A 26,870-nucleotide genomic window follows, 5' to 3' on the forward strand; every position below is an offset into this window, starting at 1 on the left:
ATTATACAAATGACCAATTTTGAGTCAGAAAAATGACTATACTTGAGATTTTAAAAATTAAGCTATCCCATATACATATATTATATTTTGACCAAGGAGTTAAAAAGAACGCTCAGCATATTGCTATTATTCAACAATTACAAAGAGTATAAGTAATAATTACTTTTGTTTACTGAATAATTATAAAGTAATGTGATTGAATATATCACATTTGAAAAAATAGATATACAGTTATTATAAACAAAGTAAAAAATTATAGGTATTGTTATTTAATCATCACAAAGAAAATAATAGGAATTCATAAATAATGAAGTATGACTAATTACAATCTGTAAAGGTAAGTTTTATTTCTTATTATTTCAACTGTAAGTTAGTGTTGAGCAAATATATTTAGACTTATTGAGAAAGGAGAACTACACTTGGAATTAAATTCATATTTCCTGCTCTTTAAAGTGTGTGTCAACATCTGACGTAGTTTAAAATTTTACATGTATGCACAGATGCTTAATATCCATGTACATATAAAATACGTACCTCTACACACTGTGCTGATCTATGAACTGTATGTAAAACATCTCCATTTATTACTCTGAATTTTCAGAGTTTTTAAAACAATGAAATGAATGCACTATTTTTGGTATTTAAAATGTCACAGGGCCTATTTGAAGTTTGTATTTACTACAGTTGTTGGTATTTTCCCTGGAAAGAAAATAATTCTAAAGATAAATAGGCATTATTCGTATTACCTGAAAGTATGTGAATTGAGAATGATAAAGATCTGGATATACATGAAGAGTGGTTCCAATTACGAGCAGCAGCTCGAATTTGTGGAGAGATGAGCTAATATATCCAGTAAATCCCAAACACCATATCTTCAGAAGTGCTTCCAAATCAAAAAGTACCGTAAAAGCCACCTAGAGGAACAAAGGGACAGTGAAATTGTAATGTAAAACTATAATTTATTTCAAAATATTTCATATGGTTGTTAGTGCATGAATTTTAGCCACTATCATATAAAATGAGGAGCCATATCATATAAAAATCTAGAACAATATTGTTAAAAATACGGTTTTGAAGCACACCAACTAGAACCTCACAGACCAAATATATCTTAAGCAATCAGAGAAAAATATGTTAAAATAGTAAATGTTTGTGAGTGGTATTATTTCCTCACTATTCATCATTTGATATTAATTAAAAGTCATAGCCATTTATAGAATTATAGTACTATATACAGAAAGGCTGCATTTTTCTATAATTTTTATTTTCTAAAAAAAGTTTCTACAATGTACATGATATAGTATAATTACACTTACATATTGCTAAGTGTAATTAAACTACAATTTAAAAGTTTATATATCATTTATATCTTGGGCCACATAAACAGCAGAGAATTTTGGATTTTATTGGGTTGGACAAAAAGTTCGTTTGTGTTTTTCCATCACATCTTAGGGAAAAACCCAAACGAACTTTTTGGCCAACGCAATATAACAAGGAGTTTATGTGTGTGTGCATATGCACACATAAATTAATATGTCTACATTATTAATTTTATAAATTAACAATCGACATTACTGTGTTAATAAATTCGTTCGATCTCTTAATCGATCACATTAATTCTAGGAATTTGCTATTGCAAATAACAATATTATAAAGTACATATACAAACAGAGCATATTATTTTTCGTTTGCTTGTCCTATGGATAAGAGCACTCAATTTATAAAGAAGTTTACAACTGGAATTAAAATGGCAATATAATATTAACTTTAAAAAAATTTTATTGGATAGTTGATTTACAATGTTGTGTTAGTTTCAGGTGTACAGCAAAGTGAATCAGTTATACATACATCCACTCTTTTTTAGATTCTTTTCCCATATAAGTTATTACAGAGTACTGAGTAGAGCTCCCTGTGCTATACAGTAGGTCCTTATTAGTAATCTATTTTATATACAGTAGTGTGTACATGTCAGTGACATAAGATTAACTTCTAATTAAAGAGCGCAACTAGTCATAACACATCCCTGTCAGAAGATACCAAATGATTTGTTGGAAGACAGGAATAAAGGAGAGCTTGCTTCTCTTTTTCTAGGCCAACATGGAAGGGATTTTCTTCCACATACATTTGGAAAATGTGAGGAAAGTAGAGTTTTAATAATAACATTTTTAGGACTGGAACATTAAAGGGATTGCAGATGGTTAATTTAGGTGTGAGGAGGAAATTAACATTACTTCTCTAGACCCACCTTGCCTCTTAATTTAAATTGACATGTCCCTTTTAAAAAATGTAACAGACACAGAAAAGAAACTTATGGTTACCAAAGGGGATAGTGAGAGTGGGACAGATAAATTAAGAGTTTGGGAGTAACATATATACACCACTATACATAAAATAGTTAAACAACAAGGACCTACTCTATAGCACAGGGAACTCGACTCAAAATCTTGTAATAGCCTATAATGGAAAAGAATCTGAAAAAGAATACATATATATATATATATACACACACACACACATATATATGTGTATATATATGTATTTGACTGAATCACTTTGTTGTATACCTGAGACTAACACACTGTAAATTAACTACACTTCAATAAAAAAAGTGTAACAGAGTAATACATTTTAACTGTGAAATAATCCTAAATACATAAAGTATTAATAAAATTCCTGCCCACCTTTCCCAGGTGATTCATGGTAACCATGTTTTATATTCCCTCCTCATCCAAACATACATAATCACACAATGGGCTTACATTTTATGTCATTCTTCAGCTTCTCACTAACAATCATGGACGTGCCTTCAGGTTAAGAGATATAAGTTCTACTTATTCTTTTTATCAGCTGCATAATTTTGCATGGTATTCAATGTTTATTTAATTCAACATTTTCTCTACTGATTCGTTAAAGGGCGGTTCTTCTTGGATAAGGAATCATCAGGAAAAATGGTTAAGCGTTTTGCTACTTCAAAAACAGACTGTACTGACCATCCTTATGCAATATCAGTTTTTATTGGGCTTCCCTATCTATAAGTAGAATCTCCAACCTGGCACCTCTGGGGCAAAGGACATGTTTGCCCACTTTAAATTTTAGAAAGCATTAAGAGATTACTTTCAAAATGTTACATTGTCATTTGCCTTTCAGCAAGGTAGGAAAGTGTTTCTTGTCCTAAATCTGTACCATCACCTGATGTAATCAAACTTAATAAAACTTTTGCTTAGCTGTCCAGATGTGTATTGATGACTTAGATTATTTTTTTAAAACAAGTTTCTGTTCATAACCTTGCCAATTTTCTATGGTGGTGTTGTTTCTTTCTTATCAGGTTTTGGAGTTGTTGATATTAAGGACATTCATCTTTGTCTGCTATATAAACTGAAATATTTTTTCCCTAGTCAATAGTTAGATTTTTAACTCTAGTGGAATTAGTTCTATAAGCACTTTAATTTTTATATGGTCACATGTGTCCATCTTTATAACTTTTTTCTTTACCTTGTACATGCCTTAGAAGGATTAATAGTCTTCATATCTAGAAACACACTATGTTTTTCTATTTATTTGGCCCATATTCTTTAATAAAATTTTCCCCATAAAGATATATTACTGTTTGATTTTGAAATTTATTTCTATTCATTTAATATTCCAGTCACTAATGAAAATGAATTTTTTTTTACCTTTTTTATTTTTTTTTACCATTTCTACCTAGTTATTTCCAGTGGAAAGAAAAGCTACTGATTTATTTATATTGATTTTTCTCAACTTGCCTTACTAAATTCTTCTATTAATTCTAAAATTTTTAAAATCTCTTGGGCTTTATAAACATATATATATTTCATGTGCCAATGAAGATGCGATGTTTTTCAAGATTTATTTTGGAGTTAATTGTATTAATTCATTAGCTATAATGGTATAGCCAAATATATACTAAGTAATGTGGTGGTAATAACAGGAGTTCATAATATGCTCCTTATTTTCAATGAAAGTTTCTCAGTATTCATATATAATGGTTGCACTGAGCTTAGGGTAATAATTTCTACCATGTTTAAGTACTTTCTTTCTCTTTTATTTTACTTAGAGGGCTTTAGCCTTTAATTCATTGAGGCAATGAAATATATCACAGGAGTCCTTGATTTGTATATTCCTAGAATAAACCCTAGATGCTTATGCTGATTTTATTGGATAATATTTTGTTTATAATTTTTGCAGCTACTGTCATAAATACAATTGGTCTGTAATGTTACTTATACTATAATTATAAGGTTTGGGTTAAGCCTATGGTAGCCTTATCAAACTTATTATGGAGTTTCCCATCTTTTGTACAATCTGTAATTTCTTAAATAAAATAAGAGTTACCTCATCTTTGAAAGTAGATAAAAATCCAGCAGAAAAACCACATGGGCCCAATCTTTTTTGTAACGGTAGATCAAAGCTTTCCAATGTTCTTCTGATCAGCTTTCTTACCTCATCCATCAACTTGGTAGTTTGTACTTTGCCAGGAAATCATTAATTTCCTCTAGATTTTCAAGACCTGTGTTTAGAGTACATTTTTTTTTTTTTTTCAGAAAGAACTGGTTCAGCAGAGGGCATGAGATATCTTACAAATTTGCTGCCCCTTTAAATCAACTTCTTGGCTGACATTTCTCAGACCTGAAACTAATGTGATTTTGAACTCCAATCCCACGCGGGCAGGCTTGTGCTGACACATTTTCACAAAGCGTACTCTTTCCCTACTCTTTTGGAGTCAAGGTCAAGACTGAAGTTTTCCCCACTGTTTCCTTCTGAGGGATGGCCATTTTCCTTCTCTCATTGAGGTACAGACCTCATGTGTCCTGATGTTACATGGGGGGTGTCTCTGTTTTGACGCTTCACCTTGAACAGCCCCTCCGTCTGTCCAGGATACAGCTCCTAAAATGGCAAGTTCTAGGTGACAAGCATATGCAAATACCCTCAGGGCAGCCACTGGCCTTAGAGCCCACTAGCTGTTCTTCATTCGCATCAACACAATTTTTGGCCTTGAGAATATTCCTTAATTTTTTTTGCATGGTCTGCTAAGCATTTAAAATGTTTTAATATTTTAGATGTCACTTTTAGTTTTTTCATAGATGATTTTCAGCCCCTTTCTGGGGCCACTTTGTATGCGTCTCCTAGAATCAAGATACTATTTGATTTTGTGTTTAAACATAATCATATTTTCTATGATTTTTTAAAAATCTTGGACCTTCTCTGCCCCAACCTTCAATCAGCCATTTCTCCTTTAAAGGCATATTTTCTATGATTTTTGATAGGAAAATTCAACCCTCTCACATATAGCGTGCCAAAGTTATACCTGGTCTTGTGTTTCTAGTTTATTGTATATGTCATTGATATTCATCTTTTAACCTTTTCTTGTCTTTTCTGGCTTGGTCAAATTGTTGTTAATGTCTTTTCTCCCCCTTGTTTATTTGGACTCTGCTTTTCTAATCTCCCAGTTTAATTCCCAACTGTCCTACATCAACCTAAGCTTTTTTATTATTGCATCCAAATTGAATAATTGTAAATTCCTCTCCCACACAGATGTACTTGCTCACTCTTCCCTCACACCCCTGCCAACCTACAAACTTCATAGTATCCTTCTCTCACCCACACTCCCAGTGATATCACCCCTCTTCCTAAATTCTGCTTTTTCTGAGATCAACCATCAATTTTTTTTTTTTTTTTTTTGGCCATGCCGCACAGCATACAGGATCTTAGTTCAATGACCAGGGATTGAACCCGTGCCCCCTGCAGTGGAATCACAGAGTCTTAACCATTGGACCGCCAGGGAAGTCCCAATTCTAGCTTTTTGAACTGTAATTATTTCTTTTTTTTTCAAGGACCCTTACTTGACATTTTAATTACCATCTTCCATTTAGATTCAATACCCACTACTTTTATTTCCTTTTCATCTTATCTATCTAGTCCTCTGGACTGTGAAGAATTTGTCTTAGGCTTACGATACTTTGGGGTAGTTTCCTCAAATAAACATCCAGGGTTGTATACTGGCTCAATTCTTTTCTATCAAAAGTGCATTTTTAACACTGACATGAATATTTTGGCTGCATACAGTCTTGAGTTGCAGTTCTTTTCTCTCAGTGGTCAATATATATGTTGGTTCACTGCCTTTACTTTCCAATATTGAGGATGAGTCATCCAAAGCACAATATATTTATCTTGATTTTGCAGGTTATTTAAGCCCATTCGGAGGTTTAAAAAGGTTTTTCTTTATGCTTGCAACCAAGGAAGGTCACCAGGATACGCCTAGGAATGTACCTTTTTTTCATTTATCCTCTCTGAGACTTAGTGAGCTCTTTCAATCTACAGATTTACGCTTTACCTCAGTTTAGGAGAATTTTCTTCTCTCATTTATTATTCCTCTTCTTTCTGTTCCCTTTGTCCTTCAGGGGCTCCTATTATTCACATCCGAGTGGCGAGTCTCTTGCTTTTTCCCTCATGTTTTCCACCGTTTTTTAATTTTTTCCACTTGCTCTCCTATATTAATAATTAGCTCTCATCAACGACCATGCCCTTTTCAGCTCACTTTTTGAAAATGTTAGTCAAAGTTCAGAAGGTTTGTTTTTTGCCCTAATTATCTATCTTTGAGACACTGGGGGAAAAAAACCCTACTCTCTCTCCCGTCAGTTCTACTCTACTGGGAAACTCCTGTACTAGATGTTCATCTTGGATTTCCCAGTTCCATCCTCAGTTTCTGAATCCCTTTGTGTAAGAATATTTTTCTTTGCTTGCTCATGGCTATATGCTTTTTGTTTGTTTGTCTGCCTTTAACGGTCTCTTGAGTCAGACAGAGAAAGACAAATATACAATACCACTTATACGTGGAATCTAAAAAAAGGCTACAAACGAACTAATCTATAAAACAGTTACAGATGTAGAAAATAAACTTATGGTTACCGGGGGGGGGGGGTAAGGGGGGTATAGGTATAAACTGGAACATGGGACTGACACATACACAGTACTATATATAAAATAGGTAACTAATAGGGACCTACTGTATAGCACAGGGAACTCTACTCAATACTCTGTAATGGCCTATGTGGGAAAAGAATCTAAAAAAGAGTGGATATATGTATATGCATAACTGATTCACTTTGCTGTACAGCAGAAACTAACACAACATTGTAAATCAACTATACCCCAATAAAAATTTTTTTAAAAAATGCTCTCTTGAGCGGTGGTAAACAAGGGATGGTATGCGGCATCATGTTTTTTGTGGTAAAAGACCTAAAACCCCGCAGCCGCTTTGCTGGATAGCAGGAGGAAGCCGCTTCGTGTCAGGATTCTTCCCAGGCTGGTGGAATCCATTCCTAACTTCCCTCCTGGGAGAAATTCAGCTTCTGGGGAGATTCCCTTCCTGGATCACTGAGATCAACAGGATTCTGTTAGACCTCCTGGGACCACAAGGAACCAGTGGGCAGATGCAACTCCTTTGCAGGGTCAGCCTGAGGCGGCCAGAGGACCCAGATCCCTGCAAGTCATAACAAGAGGCAATTCCTCTCTAACCCTGACTTCTCACTCCAGGGCCCGCAGCACGATGAGGAAGTCCAGCACCTGTCCCCTCCCCCAGGCATCCTGGCAGAGTTCAGGAAAAGCTGAAACTCAGATGCATCCGTCCTGAAGGTTCCCCTGCAGCCCGGCCTGGCTGCTGTATCAGCAGAGGGAGCATTGGCCACTGCCCACGTCTCCACTTCTCCCTCACCTGTATTTTTAGACTTTCACTCCAAAGGAAGGAATGTAATCCATATCAAAGTAGGCTTTTTTTTTTTTAAAGCAGGGAACTACCAATAAATGCCTGAAATATATCCAAATAGATTGTCTAATTACATATAAATACAATTAATCACTTTACTAACTTTGCATTTGCTATCAAAAGACAGATGGAATGACCTGTTTAAATGATCATAATTTATAATAAAATAGGCAGCTGGATCCATCTGCATTATTATTTGCCTGGTGGGAAAACTTATATGCTTTTCAAAGACACTAAAAGGCACTAAAAGTGATTTAGCAAACTATTATGTGATTATGTATAAATACCCATATTCCCACTGATTTTCCTACTAGAATTCCTGATTCCAATTCTCCTGGGAGCAAATACCTTTTTTTCTAACATAGTTTGTTAATTGTTAACAAGCTAATGTTCCCATTCTCTGAAAACCAGTATCAATCCCAAAGTGCTGAAATTTCATGGAAAAATATTATGCATAAAAATATGTCTAACTTACTTGTAATTATGGGTTATTCTGGAGTGGGGGAGAACTATGTCAGGAATTACAAAAAGGATTTAGGAAAATTAAGTTGTCAGTTATTTTAGTGTAGGTTAGAGGGTTTAGCATAGGATTTCAATTCAGCAGAAGACAACAGTTGGGAAGAATCAGGGTAGAAGCAGTGAGGTTTTTTTAGTAACCTCTTTTCAATGGGTGACTCCAGCCTGCCTCAAGGAACTCAACCTTGACAGTTGCTGGACAGGGTGGAACTTGCAACCGTCATGCTGTTGGCCGTATAAAAAGGAGGCTAGCAGTCTGTCTGCAGAACCCAGTTACCTGGAAGGGTTCCCCAGAAGCATCACCTAAGAATGTGTCCAATCTAGAGGTTATCTTCAAATCCTTTTTTTTTTTTTAATTTTTATTGGAGTAGAGTTGATTTACATTGTTGTGTTAGTTTCTGCTGTATGACAAAGTGAATCTGCTATACATAGACATATATCCACTCTTTTTTCGATTCTTTTCCCATATAGGTCATTACAGAGTATTGAGTAGAGTTCCCTGTGCTATACAGTAGGTCCTTATTAGTTACCTATTTTATATATAGTAGTGTGTATATATCAATCCCAATCTTCCAATTTATCCCTCCCCCCACCCCTTGGCAACCATAAGTTTGTTTTCTATATCTGTGACTCTATTTCTATTTTGTAAGTAAGTTCATTTGTACCACTTTTTTAGATTCCACATATAAGTGATGTCATATGATATTTCTCTTTCTCTGTCTGACTTATTTCACTCAGTATGACAATCTCTAGGTCCTCTGCAAATCCTTAGCAGTCAGCAGTGCAGCCTCGTCATTCCTAGCCTGGGAGCACCCATGACCTTGGCCCCTAACTCTTCAGTCCCCACATCGAAAAGGTCACAGTGGGACCTTCCCTCTGCCTCGAGCCCTCAGAGTATATTATACCATCGGTGGGGGCTTAAAGTTGAAACTTGTCTTTTTAAGAGTGAAGGCAAGATTTGTAAGAGGATAATAAACTTTTCATAAAGATTTTTGTCACATTACTTGAAAAAATTGAAAACAATACATGAAAAAAACAAAATATTTCTTTCTTCTTACAATTTTCCTAAGTCAGTGTTTTGCAATCTTTTTTTTTTTTAACCACCTCCCCGGCCAAGGAGTCTTTTTAGATATTTAGTTTCTAATCACTACACCATATGGAATTTTATTAGCACAGTTATGTTATAAATATAAACATATCAATCTCTTCTTTATATATGGCAAGAATAAGATTTTTTTGCCTCCCCAAGAATAATTTTTATCCCCTTAGAGGTGTTTTCACCTCCCGTTGAGAAATCATGCTGTACAGATAAATCAGGTTTGATGTCACGACAGCAAAGTTTAACTAATATTTTCAGGAATGCAGGTTGTATGAGTTCTTTAAACACCACATTTTATTATTTATTTTCCAAATTTTCATCTTATAATAATACATATGTCATTTCTACTATAACAAGCCCTCTTGTCCTCAAGGAAATTATCAATAAGGGAATGCAGATTTAATTAAAATTAAATAAATTAAGTTAAATTAATAAATTTAAAGGAGTTACTGTCCTAAGAAACATTATTATAATCTGTTCTTAGGATAAAAGCACACAACTTGTGAAAAGATTTTTTTTTTTTAGAATGAAAATTGCAAGAAATTAGTTTAAAATGCTTGTTTTCCAAAAGAACTTGTAATTGGATTTGTGAGGCTAGCAGGTAAGACAACAAGAGATTGCCATATTTCTGAAGCTCAGGAGAAAAATAACTGAACAGAAAATGACATGCTTAATATAAATGGAACAATGGAAATTGTTCTGCCCTTTTAATTCAATGAATAATGTATGAACATTTATAGGTGACAAATTATAAATGAGCTGATTGTACTATGCAGGTCTGAGAAGATAAAATAGTAGAGATACTGCCCATATGTGCAAAGATATTTGAAATATATTATCCAAGATTTGTGTTGCAGACTCTATTTCATAATTTCAGAGAAACATAATAGATATTCATGAGAAAATGAATGCATATTTATCACAGAAGAAGATAACAGGACAAATGCAATTCAGGCAACACTATTCTAAATGAAATTCAGGTTAAATAACACCCAAATAAATGATGACCTGCATCATTCCAGAGGTGTCTGTAAATCACCTACTCTTAGTCTATAGTGTAACTTCAATATTCTAGACAGGTAAAGAGCAAACTTTGGAGATGGATCATTGAATAATCAAGAATGTCATTACTGTGTTATTTTTTCACCCAGCAAGATACTGCCCAAATCCTATAGGAACTCATGAAAAATCTACAGTCAAAAGATACTTATTTAATTAAAGTTTCCCAGAAAATGAAATTAAACTTAATGACAATATGAAAGACTGCTGGTAGAGCAGGGTAAGTTACTTTCATAATTCAGTCATTTCTTGTGATTGAGATGAAATATGGTTGTCAGCTTTTGTTGGAACTAAAATAAATGGCTCTTTCACTTAATTTCATTTTAACAAATATCATAAAGCCAAATGTCTTCAGAGGAACACAGAAATCACTTTGCTAGAAAAGATAACTTCCTGTAGGATGGCAAAATGATTCTATGCTTATGAAAGCCCTTCTGTTTCAAAACACAGAACAATCATAGAAAAAGAGGAAACCAAAGAGACACCCTGGAGTTTCTAAATGAGGTAAACCTCTCTCTCGACCAGAAATGCAACAGGGATATGCTGTTATAACTTCATTGTTCTCCTCTCTCTCCCACCAATTTATGAGTTTCTTAAAAGAGGAATTTTGTTAAAATTGTGAATCTTCTGTGCATAAGGCTGTGCTGATAAACTTCTGTTAAACATACAATCTAGTGGATATACAGATATATTTATATTTTTTATATAATAATAGGACAGTATTGTTCAAGTTTTATTCTTTATTAAGAAAATGAGACTACACATTGTAAAATATAACTATGTTCATTATAACATGTGATTTTATGTATATTAATGACAATGACTTATCTTAGATCAAAATGAAACTCTTACAAAAGAAGTAACTCTTTACCTCTTTATGTTTATGTAGAGCCTAGAAAACAAAGAATAGTTTTCCCTGTTTCTCAACTAATTCTAAATTTACGTTAGTTGATCCAAAGTAACTAAACAAGTCCCCAGCTTCACAGAAGCTAAGCAGGTTAATTTATGCTTAAAGGATGTTTTTTAGACTGCACGTTGACTCCTATTGGGTAGAGTGATTTATTTTGGATTTTCAAAATAATTTATTCTGGAATATGTGGGTACTCAAGAAATTACTTCTCTGAAAGCTCATGGCCTCTTGTGATCTATTTTAAAGGTAAACATTTCAAAATATTACATAATGCTATTACCTTAAACACTACGTCATTATAGTCCATAAACTTGAATTGCTGTTGTTATAGCCATTTTGAGGATTAAATGAGATAATGAATTCCTTTAAAGCACTTGGCAACATAAAGGAACCTCTAAAAAAATGGTAGCTATTATGTTGTTAGTCTTACTATATTTGAATTTAACCCATGGGGATGTTAGTTGGCATGCTCTGTGTTTCTACTGCTTAAACCAAGATCAAGCTCAATGCTTATTTTCATAAATAAAATTTCACTGGGACACAACCCTTCTGAGGCCACATTCACTTTTTGCACAACAGCAGTAGAGTTGAGTAGTTGAAACAGAGGGCACATGGCCTGAAAAGCCTGAAATGTTTACTATGTGGCTCTTCAAGAAAAAGTCTGTTGACTCCTGGCTTAAGCCCAAACCATCTTTACCAATTTTTTTAAAAGAGAGTATTTCACAAAAAATTAAGTGTGATTAAAATGACTTATCCACACTCATTTAAAACAAACCATGTGCAAGTTTCTGATACAAAGAAAAGAGATAATGTGATTTGAATAAAGACCAAACATGCTTTGGGAAACTCAGACACCCCAAATCGATAAATAGATGTGAACAAATTCTGAATGTTTCAGTAGTTCAAGAATAAAGTGATGTCTATACATTTTGTAAGTGAACTAAACCTCTACTACGTTGTTTATGAAAATCAAATTTACTTTCAGTGGCTTGGGAAGTGGGCAACAATTAATAGAAACACATGTGCCAGATTTTACTATACAATCCTCTCTTTCTGATTTTTTTTTAATAATCTCTTTTTAAAAGAATTTTTTTGTGTGTGGACCATTTTTAAAGTCTTTATTGAATTTCTTACAATATTGCTTTTGTTTTGTTTTGGTTTTTTTGCTGTAAGGCATATGGGACCTTAGCTCCCCGACCAGGGATCAAACTCGCACCCCCTACATTGGAAGGTGAAGTCTTAACCACTGGACAGCCAGGGAAGTCCCTCTTTCTGATTTTTTAAATTAAAAAATAGTACTATATACAAAAAAGAACACTGACAAGGATTTTTCAACTACCACTGGACGCTACCTATACACTTAAATAGTATCAATGAACTCTACAATATTAAAATATTTGAAATTTTGTTGGAATTTCTTACAGCGTGATCATAAATCAGCTAACACACATAAACACATTAGGAAAGGGATCAATTTTGTTTATGAAAAAATTAGGTAAAATTTACTGGAGGATTCTGTTCTGTTCTTCTGTTCCCAGAATGGCTTATATATTTACTGTATAGGATTGTTTAGTACGACTGAGTATGCACGCTGGGCTACAAAGGAAATGTTAATGGAATCTCTAAATATCCAGGGCTCCCTCAGAAGCAAATATAATTTGCTCCTTCCAGTGAGACAGGCATAAGGTCAATCACGTGTAGCCATTTCTGTTTTTATTCCAGGCATTTCTGTCATCAGCCTTTTTGCCTCTGGTTCTAATACTATTGTGTAATTCTTCCACCTCACCTCTCTTCCCTCCTCATTCCACCCAGAGCCTTTAACTAACCTTTGGGTTTCTCGTTCCCTGTTAAACAATTTCTTCTTCACTCTCGATCTCTGAGCACAGAGTCCGCTTCTTCTATCCTTGTCTCTACCGGTCCTGTCCCAAATGCGTGACTCCCCCCACTGCCCTGTCCAGAAAAGGATACTCATGCTCCAATGCCCCGTGTGGCCCATGGAGGACAAGGTGTGGATGAGGAAGAGATGCCCCACCCATTACTGCTCCACACCCCTTTGAGATGTACTCCGTCAGGTGAAAACCCCCTCTCCCACACTCTCCCCATGCCCTCGATAGAGGGCCCTCTATTGATCTCTGTTCATTTCTCTGTCAGTCACTCCCACATGCCACTTACACTCCCTTCCAGAAGAACTGGCCTCAACGCTCAATGACGTGTGTCACTGTGAAGATTTAGCCAACACCATACCCCGACAGTTCCCTGCCATCTTTGCCTTGACTCCATCATTACGTCTGAGCCACCCACATCCATAGAACACCCTAGATTTTGTATTTAGTTACCCAGAATTATTCTGAAATATAAATCCTGCACCCCGCTCTCTGATCACAACCTTACCTTCTAGCTCTCTTACTCCATCCCTTTAACTATACCTGTTCTTTGATCATTGGAGACCCTTGATCCTTCATTTTTACTCTTTCATTCTCCTCTTATTTTCCCTCTTTTCATATCCAACCTAGACCACAGGGTCATCATTTCAACTCCTTTGCCAGCCACCCATGTTCCCTGATCCCTTGTCTCTCAGCTCCACTAGACTGAAAAAGCTCTAGAGTTGGATCAATCCAAATGTTGCCTTTCTCCCTTTTATGAAAGGCCGAAAAAAGTCACAGGCCTGTCTCAATTGGCATCACTATAAATTTGTAGTCTCAATCTTCAGTGCTGCATTCGCTGTATCAGTCATTAGCTTTCTGCATTCTCCACATGACCCGTGTCCTACCTCTCTTCTCCACAAGCTTCCCACTTCACCGTCTCATCATCAGGCTGGATGAGACCTTGCTTCCTACTTCACAGGACAGACGGAAATTACTTGATTGGGATTCCTTCAAGTCCCATCCCTGTGTTAGAAATTCACCTGCAAGGATGACTCTTGGTCCATGTTCCCCTCTGCTTTCAATGACAAGCCATGCTTTCTGTGTTGGATTTGCAGCAAAATTATACCCATTTTTCAGGTGTTGGGCTGGACATAATTTCTTCATGAGCCCCTGTCATTTGTTCTCCACAGCATAAAAAGTTGTTATTGTTCACTGTCTATATTTTTGCTAAACTGTAAGCTCCATATACGACACAGCTATCAGGCAGTGTCACATCACAGAAACTCTACTACAGTGAAAGTCTAATACTAATGATATTTTCTTACAGGAAACAAACCTCCAGAAGAGGGGAATTCATAAGTGACTCCTTTAAAGGTTCTTGACACCCACATAGATGTTTATATTCAATAGCTGTATACTATCAATTCTTTTTCTGAAAAGTTGATGTGTTGGTGGACTGACTTTTTATTAACCAAATCCATTTTTAAATGCACTGGGAGAATTCTGCATATATAAGGAACTCAACTATAAGGCAAATTGATTTTGTACATGAAAAGTGGTTTTGTAATAAAAATAATCACATTGCGGGCTTCCCTGGTGGCGCAGTGGTTGAGAATCTGCCTGCCAATGCAGGGGACACAGGTTCGAGCCCTGGTCTGGGAAGATCCCACATACCGCGGAGCAACTAGGCCCGTGAGCCACAACTACTGAGCCTGCACGTCTGGAGCCTGTGCTCTGCAACAAGAGAGGCCGCGATAGTGAGAGGCCCGCGCACCGCGACGAAGAGTGGCCCCCGCTTGCCGCAACTAGAGAAAGCCCTTGCACAGAAACGAAGACCCAACACAGCCAAAAATAAATAAATAAATATTTTTAAAAAATCACATTGCGATGTTTCTGCTTTTTAACTTGTCTTTTTCATATATTGGATTTCTTGAAGGGTAGCACAGCTGGATATGCATTCCTCACTTATATGATGAATGGGTTTTGAAAGAGCTGTCTGTTAATTTTTACATAAATACATAACCACTGAATTCTAAGATATATTTTAGAAATAATTTTTTACAATGAAAAAAAGTAGTGGTCTCTGGAAATCATTAAAAAATATTTAAGAATCAAATATTAACAAAGTTACCCCAGCAGTAAGAAGTCTATTACAAAACTCTGGTATGGGATGCAGAGTGCTGGATGATGCTAATTTAATCACTAAACCTACCTGTTCCTGACTGGACATCTTTAGTGCAGGTTGCAACACTTCAGATTTTTAGAACAGAAATCCTTCAGTTTCTCCCCAGCCCCTTCCCTGGTACTGTTGAGCTGACTTGCTCATTTATAATATTCTGAATCTGTGCTTTGCTTACACTTAGGAGGAAACAGACTAACACAACATGACAAAGGAGAGAAAATGAGAGGTTGATAGGAAAACAGCAAGATGGCCAGAGTAACCATAGGGCAAGGTTACCGTGGCAATGTGACACACTGTGGGAAAGATCACTCAGGCCCAGGGCGACAGGAAACAAATCAGGCAACACGGTGACCAAGGGAAACACCTCTGAAGCAGACAATGAATCAGCTTTGGTCAGAGTCAAGTAATTAACAAACTGCAATTTTCACATTGAAAAAAGGTGCTATGACTAGCTGAGGTTTTCGTCTACCTTGAAAAGTGATCTGCACCCCGTGAGCTGCTTACCTCCGCAAGATAGAACTCGTCGTATTGCCTTCTGAAGGTTTCTCCTTTGTGATAGTTGCTGGCAGCCACTATCACGTCCACAGTCACCATGCTCAGGATGAACATGTGGAAGACGGATGACCGCATCATTTGCTGAGGAGGCAAAACAGATGGACTCTTAACAAAGAAACAAACCCGTGATTCAGCAGAACTATGTGCTTAGGCCTTGGTCTGCAACATCTTTGTGATATGCTGCTGTGCAGAACAGTCTTTTTTTAAAAAAAATTTATTTTATTGAAGTATAGTTGATTTACAATGTTGTGTTAATTTCTGCTGTACAGCAAACTGATTCAGTTATACATACATACATTGACACATTCCTTTTCAGATTCTTTTCCATTATGGTTTATCACAGGATATTGAATATAGTTCCCTGTGCTCTACAGTAGGGCCTGTTGTTTATCCATTCTATATAATAGTTTGCATCTGCTAATCCCAAACTACCAATCCTTCCCTCCCCCACTCCCCTGCCCCTTGGCAACCACATGTCCAGAACAGTCCTTCTAAGATAACTTGATGAATGTCACTAAATAGTGAGCAAAGGAATCATTTTTCTGCAGGCAGCTAAAAAATAACTGGGGAGAGAGTTTCAGAGACTTTTAGTTAAAAGTTGAAAATACATTTCATTGAACTTGTATACAGCCTGTATCTTAATTTTCACTGATTAGTTAGGAAGCTTTTATCCTTACTACTGACTCTATGCAGAAATTATTTTTGGAAAGCTGATACCACATAACAAGTATTGCTTTATTCTGTTAAGAGAAAGAGCTACTGCTGAGGAAAGCATTTTAGAGATAATCATAAAAGCAGAAAAGTGGGAGAAACCTAAGATCTATTTATTTTTAAATTTATTGCCTCTGTAAATTATTTATTTCTTTAAATTACTATTTTTAATAATTTACTCTCTATGTTTTAAACCACTTTATTGAGGTATGGTTGACTTTTAAAAAAGTGGTACGTATTGAATGTATACAACTCAATGAGCTTAGGGGTAAAAATACACCCATGAAAAAGCATCACCATCATCAAGGCCATATACATATCCATCACCTCCCAAAGCTTCCTTTCAACTCCATTATTATTATTATTAGTGGTAAGAACACAACATAAGATCTATCCTCTTAGCAAATTTTAAATATACAATAGAGTATTGCTAACTACAGGCACTTATGCTGTATAGTAGACCTTCAGAATTTATTTATCTTATATATTGGAACTTTGTACCCTTTGCATAAATATGTTATTGAAAATTATACTACAACTAATAATAGCTAATGTCTATATTTATAATTATTATGTGCCTGGAGCTGTTGTAGGTGCTTTACATAAATTAACTCATTTAATGTCATAACGGCCCCAGGAAGTTACTCTAACTTTATAGAGAAGGAAACTGAGAAGTTAAATAACTTCCTGTCTGACACACACGTGTTGAAGATGGAACCACAATTTGGACCCAAGTCTGGTCCAAGTCTGCTGCCTACACTGAGGCGAAATAATTAGGCATTCCAAAAAAATGACTATTATTATAATAGCTACCATATATTGAATACTATAAGTATGTTATTTATTTCATTGCTTTTCATCTCCACCATATACACAGTGGGATATATTACTCACTTCTTCCAGTGAGTTCAGAAAGATTAAGTCATTTGTCCAAGGTCACACAGCAAGTATACAGCAGAGCCAGGCTCCGTACCCATGTCTGTTTAAGTCCATTCTGGTAGCCCCTGCCCACTGTGGGGTAGGAAGTATATAAAAGGACAGAGTAGAAGCTGAAGGCCCTGGGCAGAAGAAGGAGGAGAGAGAGGCTGACCACATAACAAACCACTGAATCACATCCCTTGGCGCCAACTGCCCAGGGGCTGGTGCCACCACATAGCAGGGTCTCGCCTGTTCTTAGTACTTACAGACACATAAGGACACCATTTGATCTCGACCTGAGACTCCTTCGGTCTTTGCAACTGAAAGAACATAACTAAAGCAGAACCTAAGAACAGAAAAAGAGGCAAAGGATGCCTCTGAGCCCACCACTGGCTCTCTGCATCCACATATGCACATTCATATGGCTTCATGACCCTGCAGTCAGCAACAGCACGGGCTCTGAGCCAAAGTGCGTGGAGCTGAAACTCTACCACATACGAACTCTGGCCCTGAGCAAGATACTTAAACCTCTCTGTGCCTCAGTTTTCCCATCAGTAAAATGGAGACAAAACTGGCTACTCTAAAAGTTGTTATCATAAACAAGTAAATATCTGTAAGCTCTTACATCAGCACTTGCATATTATAAATGTTCTATTAAGATTTGCAGTAAAAAAAATGCAGTTCTGTGAATGAGGTATTTTTCTGTTCAGGAATGAGAAATAAATTGTACTAGGTCAAAGAATTAATTATGTTGTATATTTGAGTCCAGAGCCAAGTGAGATAAATAAAAGTAATAAAGTCTCATAATGTGAGAGATGTCAGAGCCATTGGAAAAGCAGATATCTAGTAAGGTTGTGTGTCACCATGGCTACTGATGTATTCTTACATCCATTTATTTGCCCTTGACTTTATTTTATGGGTAATACAAAATCAAGTTCCAGAACTGTCAATCAACATATTTAAATGCACATCAATTTGCTTGCAGGAACTACTGACCTTCATAAAGTAGATAAGCAAATCAGTGGCCAAGTTTCTATCCTCATTAGAATTTTTATTTAGTCTTTCTTGCATTGTGAGAGTTAAATTCCACAACTATTATTCCTTTTCTATACTCTTTTCAATATAATGTTCTATTAAAAACATTTCAACTGATTTCCACTTCATCTACATGACAGAAAAGCCACAACTTTCTATTTTCCTTAGCTGTGGATTTATGTCTTAAGTAAACTGTTATTAGTGAAAGGTCCAAACAAAGCTCTTAGCCATGGCTGTCAAAAAACTTTTAAATTGGTTTTGTAACTGTCACAGCTTCACTTTGGTGCTGTCATTATAATTAGATTATTTTTTGTCTGAATGTCTACGTATCCCTGTTGGTACAGAGTCATTAAAGTAATCACTTACAATGGATTTTGATATGCTATAATCACCATTGCTCGGCTGATTTTCTCCGAAGTAATAACTTTCAAATATTAAATAAGAATTAAGGTAATCAGTATGTGCAGTAGCCAAATTTAAATAATAAAACCAGTAACTTTAGCTTTAAAGATAGAGCTAGCTACATAGACCACTTCAACTCAATCCAAGGCAACCAACGTTTGAACTTGGCTACAGGCTTCCTTAGTGCAGAACGGCTGGCAACATTACACTTAGAGTCACGCTTACATCCATAGGACAGTCCAAATTTATACCCCGCGATTTTTCATTTTGTTATAAAAATTAATGTAAAGGAAAATGTTAAAGTTGTAAGTGCCACAAAATATTATATAACTTGAGATTTTCACAATTGTATGATTTAATATGGATGTAGGCTATATAAACTTACACATACATGTATGTTTGTATATATATATTTATATATGTATACATATCTATATATTTATAGATATACTTAATATAAGACTCTTCAGATCCTGCCTACACATTAGCTTCTTAAAAATTCCCTTCAATTGCAATGTCTTTTTTTTTTTTTTTTTTTTTTTTTTGCGTATGCGGGTCTCTCACTGTTGTGGCCTCTCCCGTTGCGGAGCACAGGCTCCGGACGCGCAGGCTCAGCGGCCACGGCTCAAGGGCATAGCCGCTCCGCGGCATGTGGGATCTTCCCGGACCGGGGCACGAACCCGTGTCCGCTGCATCGGCAGGCGGACTCTCAACCACTGTGCCACCAGAGAAGCCCTGCAATGTCATTTTGATTTATATTTTTAAACCATCAGAAAAATTTTGCACGTTTTGAGTTTGGCTTTGATCCAAGACCTACTGATTTCTGTATGTGACAGTTGGAATTATCAAAATATGAAGAAGAGACTATAGCAGAATCATCCCCAAGGCAGCAATGTCAGGAATGCTCAGAAGCCTTGTTACACAAAGTGTGGTCCCTGGACCAGCAGCTTCCTGGGAGTGTGTTACAAATGCGGAGACCTACTGAATCAGAATCTGCATCTTTAGCTGTGATTAATGTGGATAGTAAAGTTTGAGAAGCTCTGTTGTAGAGGAAACTCCTAAGTAGCAGGTTAAACTGGGTGACCTATAAAATGTTTTACGCATTCACAATTTTATGATTCTAAAAGCCTGTAATCACTGACTAAAACATATAACAAATACTGGCTGGCATATTATGGCTCTATATTAAGAAACATCATCACAAAAATGGACGCCCACCTCCCCGTGCCTCAACTCCAACATCAATAATCAATTAAACCACGGAGCTTCCGGGAAGATGGCGGAAAAGTAAGACGCGGAGATCACCTTCCTCCCCACAGATACACCAGAAATACAACTACACGTGGAACAACTCCTAGAGAACACCTACTGAACGCTGGCAGAAGACCTCAGACCTCCCAAAAGGCAAGAAACCCCCCCCCCAAGTACCTGGGTAGGGCAAAAGAAAAAAGAATAAACAGAGACAAAAGGATAGGGACGGTACCTGCACCAGTGGGAGGGAGCCGTGAAGGAGGAAAGATTTCCACACACTAGGAGACCCTTCGCGGGCGGAGACTGCGGGTGGTGGAGCGGGGGAACTTCGCAGCCGCGGAGGAGAGCACAGCAACAGGGGTGCGGAAGGCAAAGCAGAGAGATTCCCACACATAGGATCGGTGCCGACCAGCACTCACCAGCCCGAGAGGCTTGTCTGCTCACCCGCCGGGGCGGGCGGGGCTGGGAGTTGAGGCTCGGGCTTCGGTCGGAGCGCAGGGAGAGGACTGGGGTTGGCGGCGTGAACACAGCCTGCAGGGGGTTAGTGCGCCACGGCTAGCCGGGAGGGAGTCCGGGGAAAAGTCTGGACCTGCCGAAGAGGCAAGAGACTTTTTCTTACCTCTTTGTTTCCTGGTGCGCGAGGAGAGGGGATTGAGAGCGCTGCTTAAAGGAGCTCCAGAGACGGGCGCGAGCCGCGGCTAAAAGCGCGGACCCCAGAGATGGGGATGAGACGCTAAGGCTGCTGCTGCCGCCACCAACAAGCCTGTGTGCGAACACACGTCCCTCTCCACACCCCCTTCCGGGGAGCCTCCGCAGCCCGCCACTGCCAGGGTCCTGGGATCCAGGGAAAACTCCCCCGGGAGAACGCACGGTACGCCTCACGCTGCTGCAACGTCACGCCGGCGCTACGTCACGCCGGCCTCTGCCGCAGCAGGCCCGCCCCGCCCTCCGTGCCCCTCCCTCCCCCCCTCCCGCCCTGAGTGAGCCAGAACTCCCGAATCAGCGGCTCCTTTAACCCCGTCCTGTCTGAGCGAACGAAGAACAGACGCCCTCTGGCGACCGACACACAGAGGTGGGGCCAAATCCAAAGCTGAGCCCCTAGGAGCTGTGAGAACAAAGAAGAGAAAGGGAAATCTCTCCCAGCAGCCTCAGAAGCAGCGGATTAAAGCTCCACAATCAACTTGATGTACCTGCATCTGTGGAATACATGAATAGGCAACGAATTATCCCAAATTGAAGGAGTGGACTTTGAGAGCAAGATTTATGATTTTTTTCCCCTTTTCCTCTTTTTGTGAGTGTGTACGTGTATGCTTCTGTGTGAGATTTTGTCTGTATAGCTTTGCTTCCACCATTTGTCCTAGGGTTCTCTCTGTCCGTTTTTTTGTTTTATTTTTTTAACTTTTTTTCTTAATAATTATTTTTTATTTTAATAATTTTATTATATTTTATCTTACTTTATTTTATTTTACTTTATCTTCTTTTTCTTTTTTTTCCATCCTTCCCTCCTTCCTTCCTCCCTCCCTTCTTTCTTTCTTTCTTTCTACTTCTACTAATTCTTTCTTTCTAATTTTTCTCCCTCTTATTCTGAGCTGTGTGGATGAAAGGCTCTTGGTGTTGCAGCCAGGAGTCAGTGCTGTGCCTCTGAGCTGGGAGAGCCAACTTCAGAACACTGGTCCACAAGAGACCTCCCAGCTCCACATAATATCAAACGGCGAAAATCTCCCAGAGATTTCCATCTCAACACCAGCAAGCTACAGTGCTGTACACCCTATGCCAAACAACTAGCAAAACAGGAACACAACCCCACCCATTAGCAGAGAGGCTGCCTAACATCATAATAAGTCCACAGACACCCTAAAACACACCACCAGACGTGGACCTGCCCACCAGAGAGACAACATCCAGCCTCATCCACCAGAACACAGGCACTAGTACCCTCCACCAGGAAGCCTACACAACCCACTGAACCAACCTTAGCCACTGGGGACAGACACCAAAAACAATGGGAACTACGAACCTGCAGACTGCAAAAAGGAGACCCCAAACACAGTAAGATAAGCAAAATGAGAAGACAGAAAAACACACAGCAGATGAAGGAGCAAGATAAAAACCCACCAGACCTAACAAATGAAGAGGAAATAGGCAGTCTACCTAAAAAAGAATTCAGAATAATGATAGTAAAGATGATCCAAAATTTTGGAAATAGAATAGAGAAAATGCAAGAAACATTTAACAAGGACCTAGGAGAATTAAAGATGAAACAAGCAATGGTGAACAACACAATAAATGACATTAAAAATACTCTAGATGGGATCAGTAGCAGAATAACTGAAGCAGAAGAATGGATAAGTGACCTGGAAGATAAAATAGTGGAAATAACTACTGCAGAGCAGAATAAAGAAAAAAGAATGAAAAGAACTGAGGACAGTCTCAGAGACCTCTGGGACAACATTAAATGCACCAACATTTGAATTATAGGGGTTCCAGAAGAAAATGAGAAAAAGAAAGGGACTGAGAACATATTTGAAGAGATTATAGTTGAAAACTTCCCTAATATGGGAAAGGAAATAGTTAATCAAGTCCAGGAAGCACAGAGAGTCCCATACAGGATGAATCCAAGGAGAAATACGCCAAGACACATATTAATCAAACTGTCAAAAATTAAATACAAAGAAAACATATTAAAAGCAGCAAGGAAAAAACAACAAATAACACACAAGGGAATCCCCATAAGGTTAACAGCTGATCTTGCAGCAGAAACTCTGCAAGCCAGAAGGGACTGGCAGGACATATTTAAAGTGATGAAGGAGAAAAACCTGCAACCAAGATTACTCTACCCAGCAAGGATCTCATTCAGATTTAATGGAGAAATTAAAACCTTTACAGACAAGCAAAAGCTGAGAGAGTTCAGCACCACCAAACCAGCTCTACAACAACTGCTAAAGGAACTTCTCTAGGCAAGAAACACAAGAGAAGGAAAAGACCTACAATAACGAACCCAAAAAAATTAAGAAAATGGGAATAGGAACATACATATCGATAATTACCTTAAATGTAAATGGACTAAATGCTCCCACCAAAAGACACAGTTTGGCTGAATGGATACAAAAACAAGACACATATATTTGCTGTCTACAAGATACCCACTTCAGACCTAGAGACACATACAGACTGAAAGTAAGGGGATGGAAAAAGATATTTCATGTAAATGGAAACCAAAAGAAAGCTGAGGTAGCAATTCTCATATCAGACAAAATAGACTTTAAAGACTATTAGAAGAGACAAAGAAGGACACTACATAATGATCAAGGGATCGATCCAAGAAGAAGATATAACAATTGTAAATATTTATGCACCCAACATAGGAGCACCTCAATACATAAGGCAAATACTAACAGCCATAAAAGGGGAAATCGACAGTAACCCATTCATAGTAGGGGACTTTAACACCCCACTTTCACCAATGGACAGATCATCCAAAATGAAAATAAATAAGGAAACACAAGCTTTAAATGATACATTAAACAAGATGGACTTAATTGATATTTATAGGACATTTCATCCAAAAACAACAGAATACACATTTTTCTCAAATGCTCATGGAACATTCTCCAGGATAGATCATATCTTGGGTCACAAGTCAAGCCTTGGTAAATTTAAGAAAACTGAAATTGTTTCAAGTATCTTTTCTGACCACAACACTATGAGACTAGATACCAATTACCAGAAAAGATCTGTAAAAAATACAAACACATGGAGGCTAAACAATACACTACTTAATAATGAAGTGATCACTAAAGAAATCAAAGAGGGAATCAAAAAATACCTAGAAACAAATGACAATGGAGACACGACGACCCAAAATCTCTGGGATGCAGCAAAAGCAGTTCTAAGAGGGAATTTTACAGCAATACAATCCTACCTTAACAAACAGGAAACATCTTAAATAAACAACCTAATCTTGCACCTAAAGCAATTAGGGAAAGAAGAACGAAAAAACACCAAAGTTAGCAGAAGAAAAGAAATCATAAAAATCAGATCAGAAATAAATGAAAAAGAAATGAAGGAAACGATAGCAAAGATCAATAAAACTAAAAGCTGGTTCTTTGAGAAGATAAACAATATTGATAAACCATTAGCCAGACTCATCAAGAAAAAAAGGGAGAAGACTCAAATCAATAGAATTAGAAATGAAAAAGGAGAAGTAACAACTGACACTGCAGAAATACAAAATATCATGAGAGATTACTACAAGCAACTCTATGCCAATAAAATGGACAACCTGGAAGAAATGGACAAATTCTTAGCAAAGCACAACCTGCCAAGACTGAATCAGGAAGAAACAGAAAATATGAACACACCAATCACAAGCACTGAAATTGAAACTATGATTAAAAATCATCCAAGAAACAAAAGCCCAGGACCAGATGGCTTCACAGGCCAATTCTATCAAACATTTAGAGAAGAGCTATCACCTATCCTTCTCAAACTCTTCCAAAATATAGCAGAGTGAGGAACACTCCCAAACTCATTCTAAGAGGCCACCATCACCTTGATACCAAAAACAGACAAGGATGTCACAAAGAAAGAAAACTACAGGCCAATATCACTGATGAACATAGATACAAAAATCCTCAACAAAATACTAGCAAACAGAATCCAAAAGCACATTAAAAGGATCATACACCATGATCAAGTGGGGTTTATTCCAGGAATGCAAGGATTCTTCAACATACGCAAATCAATCAATGTGATAAGCCATATTAACAAATTGAAGGAGAAAAACCATATGATCATCTCAATACATGCAGACAAAGCTTTCGACAAAATTCAACACCCATTTATGATAAAAACCCTGCAGAAAGGAGGCATAGAGGGAACTTTCCTCAACATAATAAAGGCCATATATGACAAACTCACAGCCAACATCGTCCTCAATGGTGAAAAACTGAAAGCATTTCCACTAAGATCAGGAACAAGACAAGGTTGCCCACTCTCACCACTCTTATTCAACATAGTTTTGGAAGTTTTAGCCACAGCAATCAGAGAAGAAAAGGAAATAAAAGGAATCCAAATCAGAAAAGAAGAAGTAAAGCTGTCACTGTTTGCAGATGACATGATCCTATACATAGAGAATCCGAAAGATGCTACCAGAAAACTACTAGAGCTAATTAATGAATTTGGTAAAGTAGCAGGATACAAAATTAATGCACAGAAATCTGTGGCATTCCTATATACTAATGATGAAAAATCTGAAAGTGAAATCAAGAAAACACTCCCATTTACCATTGCAACAAAAAGAATAAAATATCTAGGAATAAACCTACCTAAGGAGACAAAAGACCTGTATGCAGAAAATTATAAGACACTGATGAAAGAAATTAAATATGATACAAATAGATGGAGAGATGTACCATGTTCTTGGATTGGAAGAATCAACATTGTGAAAATGACTCTACTACCCAAAGCAATCTACAGATTCAGTGCAATCCCTATCAAACTACCACTGGCATTTTTCACAGAACTAGAACAAAAAATTTTACAATTTGTATGGAAACACAAAAGACCCCTAATAGCCAAAGCAATCTTGAGAAAGAAAAACGGAGCTGGAGGAATCAGGCTCCCTGACTTCAGACTATACTACAAAGCTACAGTAATCAAGACAGTATGGTACGGGCACAAAAACAGAAAGATCATTGGAACAGGATAGAAAGCCCAGAGATAAACCCACGCACATATGGTCACGTTATCTTTGATAAAGGAGGCAGGAATGTACAGTGGAGAAAGGACAGCCTCTTCAATAAGTAGTGCTGGGAAAACTGGACAGGTACATGTAAAAGTATGAGATTAGATCACTCCCTAACACCATACACAAAAATAAGCTCAAAATGGCTTAAAGACCTAAATGTAAGGCCAGAAACTCTCAAACTTTTAGAGGAAAACATAGGCAGAACACTCTATGACATAAATCACTGCAAGATCCTTTTTGACCCACCTCCTAGAAAAATGGAAATAAAAACAAAAATAAACAAATTTGACCTAATGAAACTTCAAAGCTTTTGCACAGCAAAGGAAACCATAAACCAGACGAAAAGACAACCCTCAGAATGGGAGAAAATATTTGCAAATGAAGCAAATGACAAAGGATTAGTCTCCGAAATTTATAAGCAGCTCATGCAGGCTTAATAAGAAGAAAACAAACAACCCAATCCAAAAATGGGCAGAAGACCTAAATAGACATTTCTCCAAAGAAGATATACAGACTGCCAACAAACACATGAGAGAATGCTCAACATCATTAATCATTAGAGAAATGCAAATCAAAACTACAATGAGATATCATCTCATACCAGTCAAAATGGCCATCACCAAAAAATCTAGAAACAATAAATGCTGGAGAGGGTGTGGAGAATAGGGAACACTCTTGCACTGTTGGTGGGAATGTAAATTGATACAGCCACTGTGGAGAATCGTATGGAGGTTCCTTAAAAAACTACAAATAGAACTACCATATGACCCAGCATCCCACTACTGGGCATATACCCTGAGAAAACCATAATTCAAAAAGAGTCATGTACCAAAAT

The 26,870-nt window shown here is 37.2% G+C and overlaps 1 protein-coding gene across 4 annotated transcripts in view; it reads right to left on the reverse strand.

Annotated features, from left to right (window-relative positions):
- The window catches only part of NALCN (sodium leak channel, non-selective), a gene marked incomplete at both ends in the record, with an annotated part of 280,034 nt that overhangs the window by 154,507 nt on the left and 98,657 nt on the right, over nucleotides 1-26,870 (reverse strand). For all 4 annotated transcript variants that reach the window (XM_082859218.1, XM_082859217.1, XM_082859216.1 and 1 more), the window contains 2 exons: nucleotides 747-914; nucleotides 15,919-16,050. In XM_082859218.1, the coding sequence (XP_082715344.1) occupies nucleotides 747-914; nucleotides 15,919-16,050 (300 nt within the window). The remainder of the gene's footprint in view (nucleotides 1-746; nucleotides 915-15,918; nucleotides 16,051-26,870) is intronic.

The sequence above is a fragment of the Leucopleurus acutus genome, assembly GCF_964270905.1.
Source record: "Leucopleurus acutus genome assembly, chromosome: 18".
NCBI classification, from domain to species: Eukaryota; Metazoa; Chordata; class Mammalia; order Artiodactyla; family Delphinidae; genus Leucopleurus; species Leucopleurus acutus.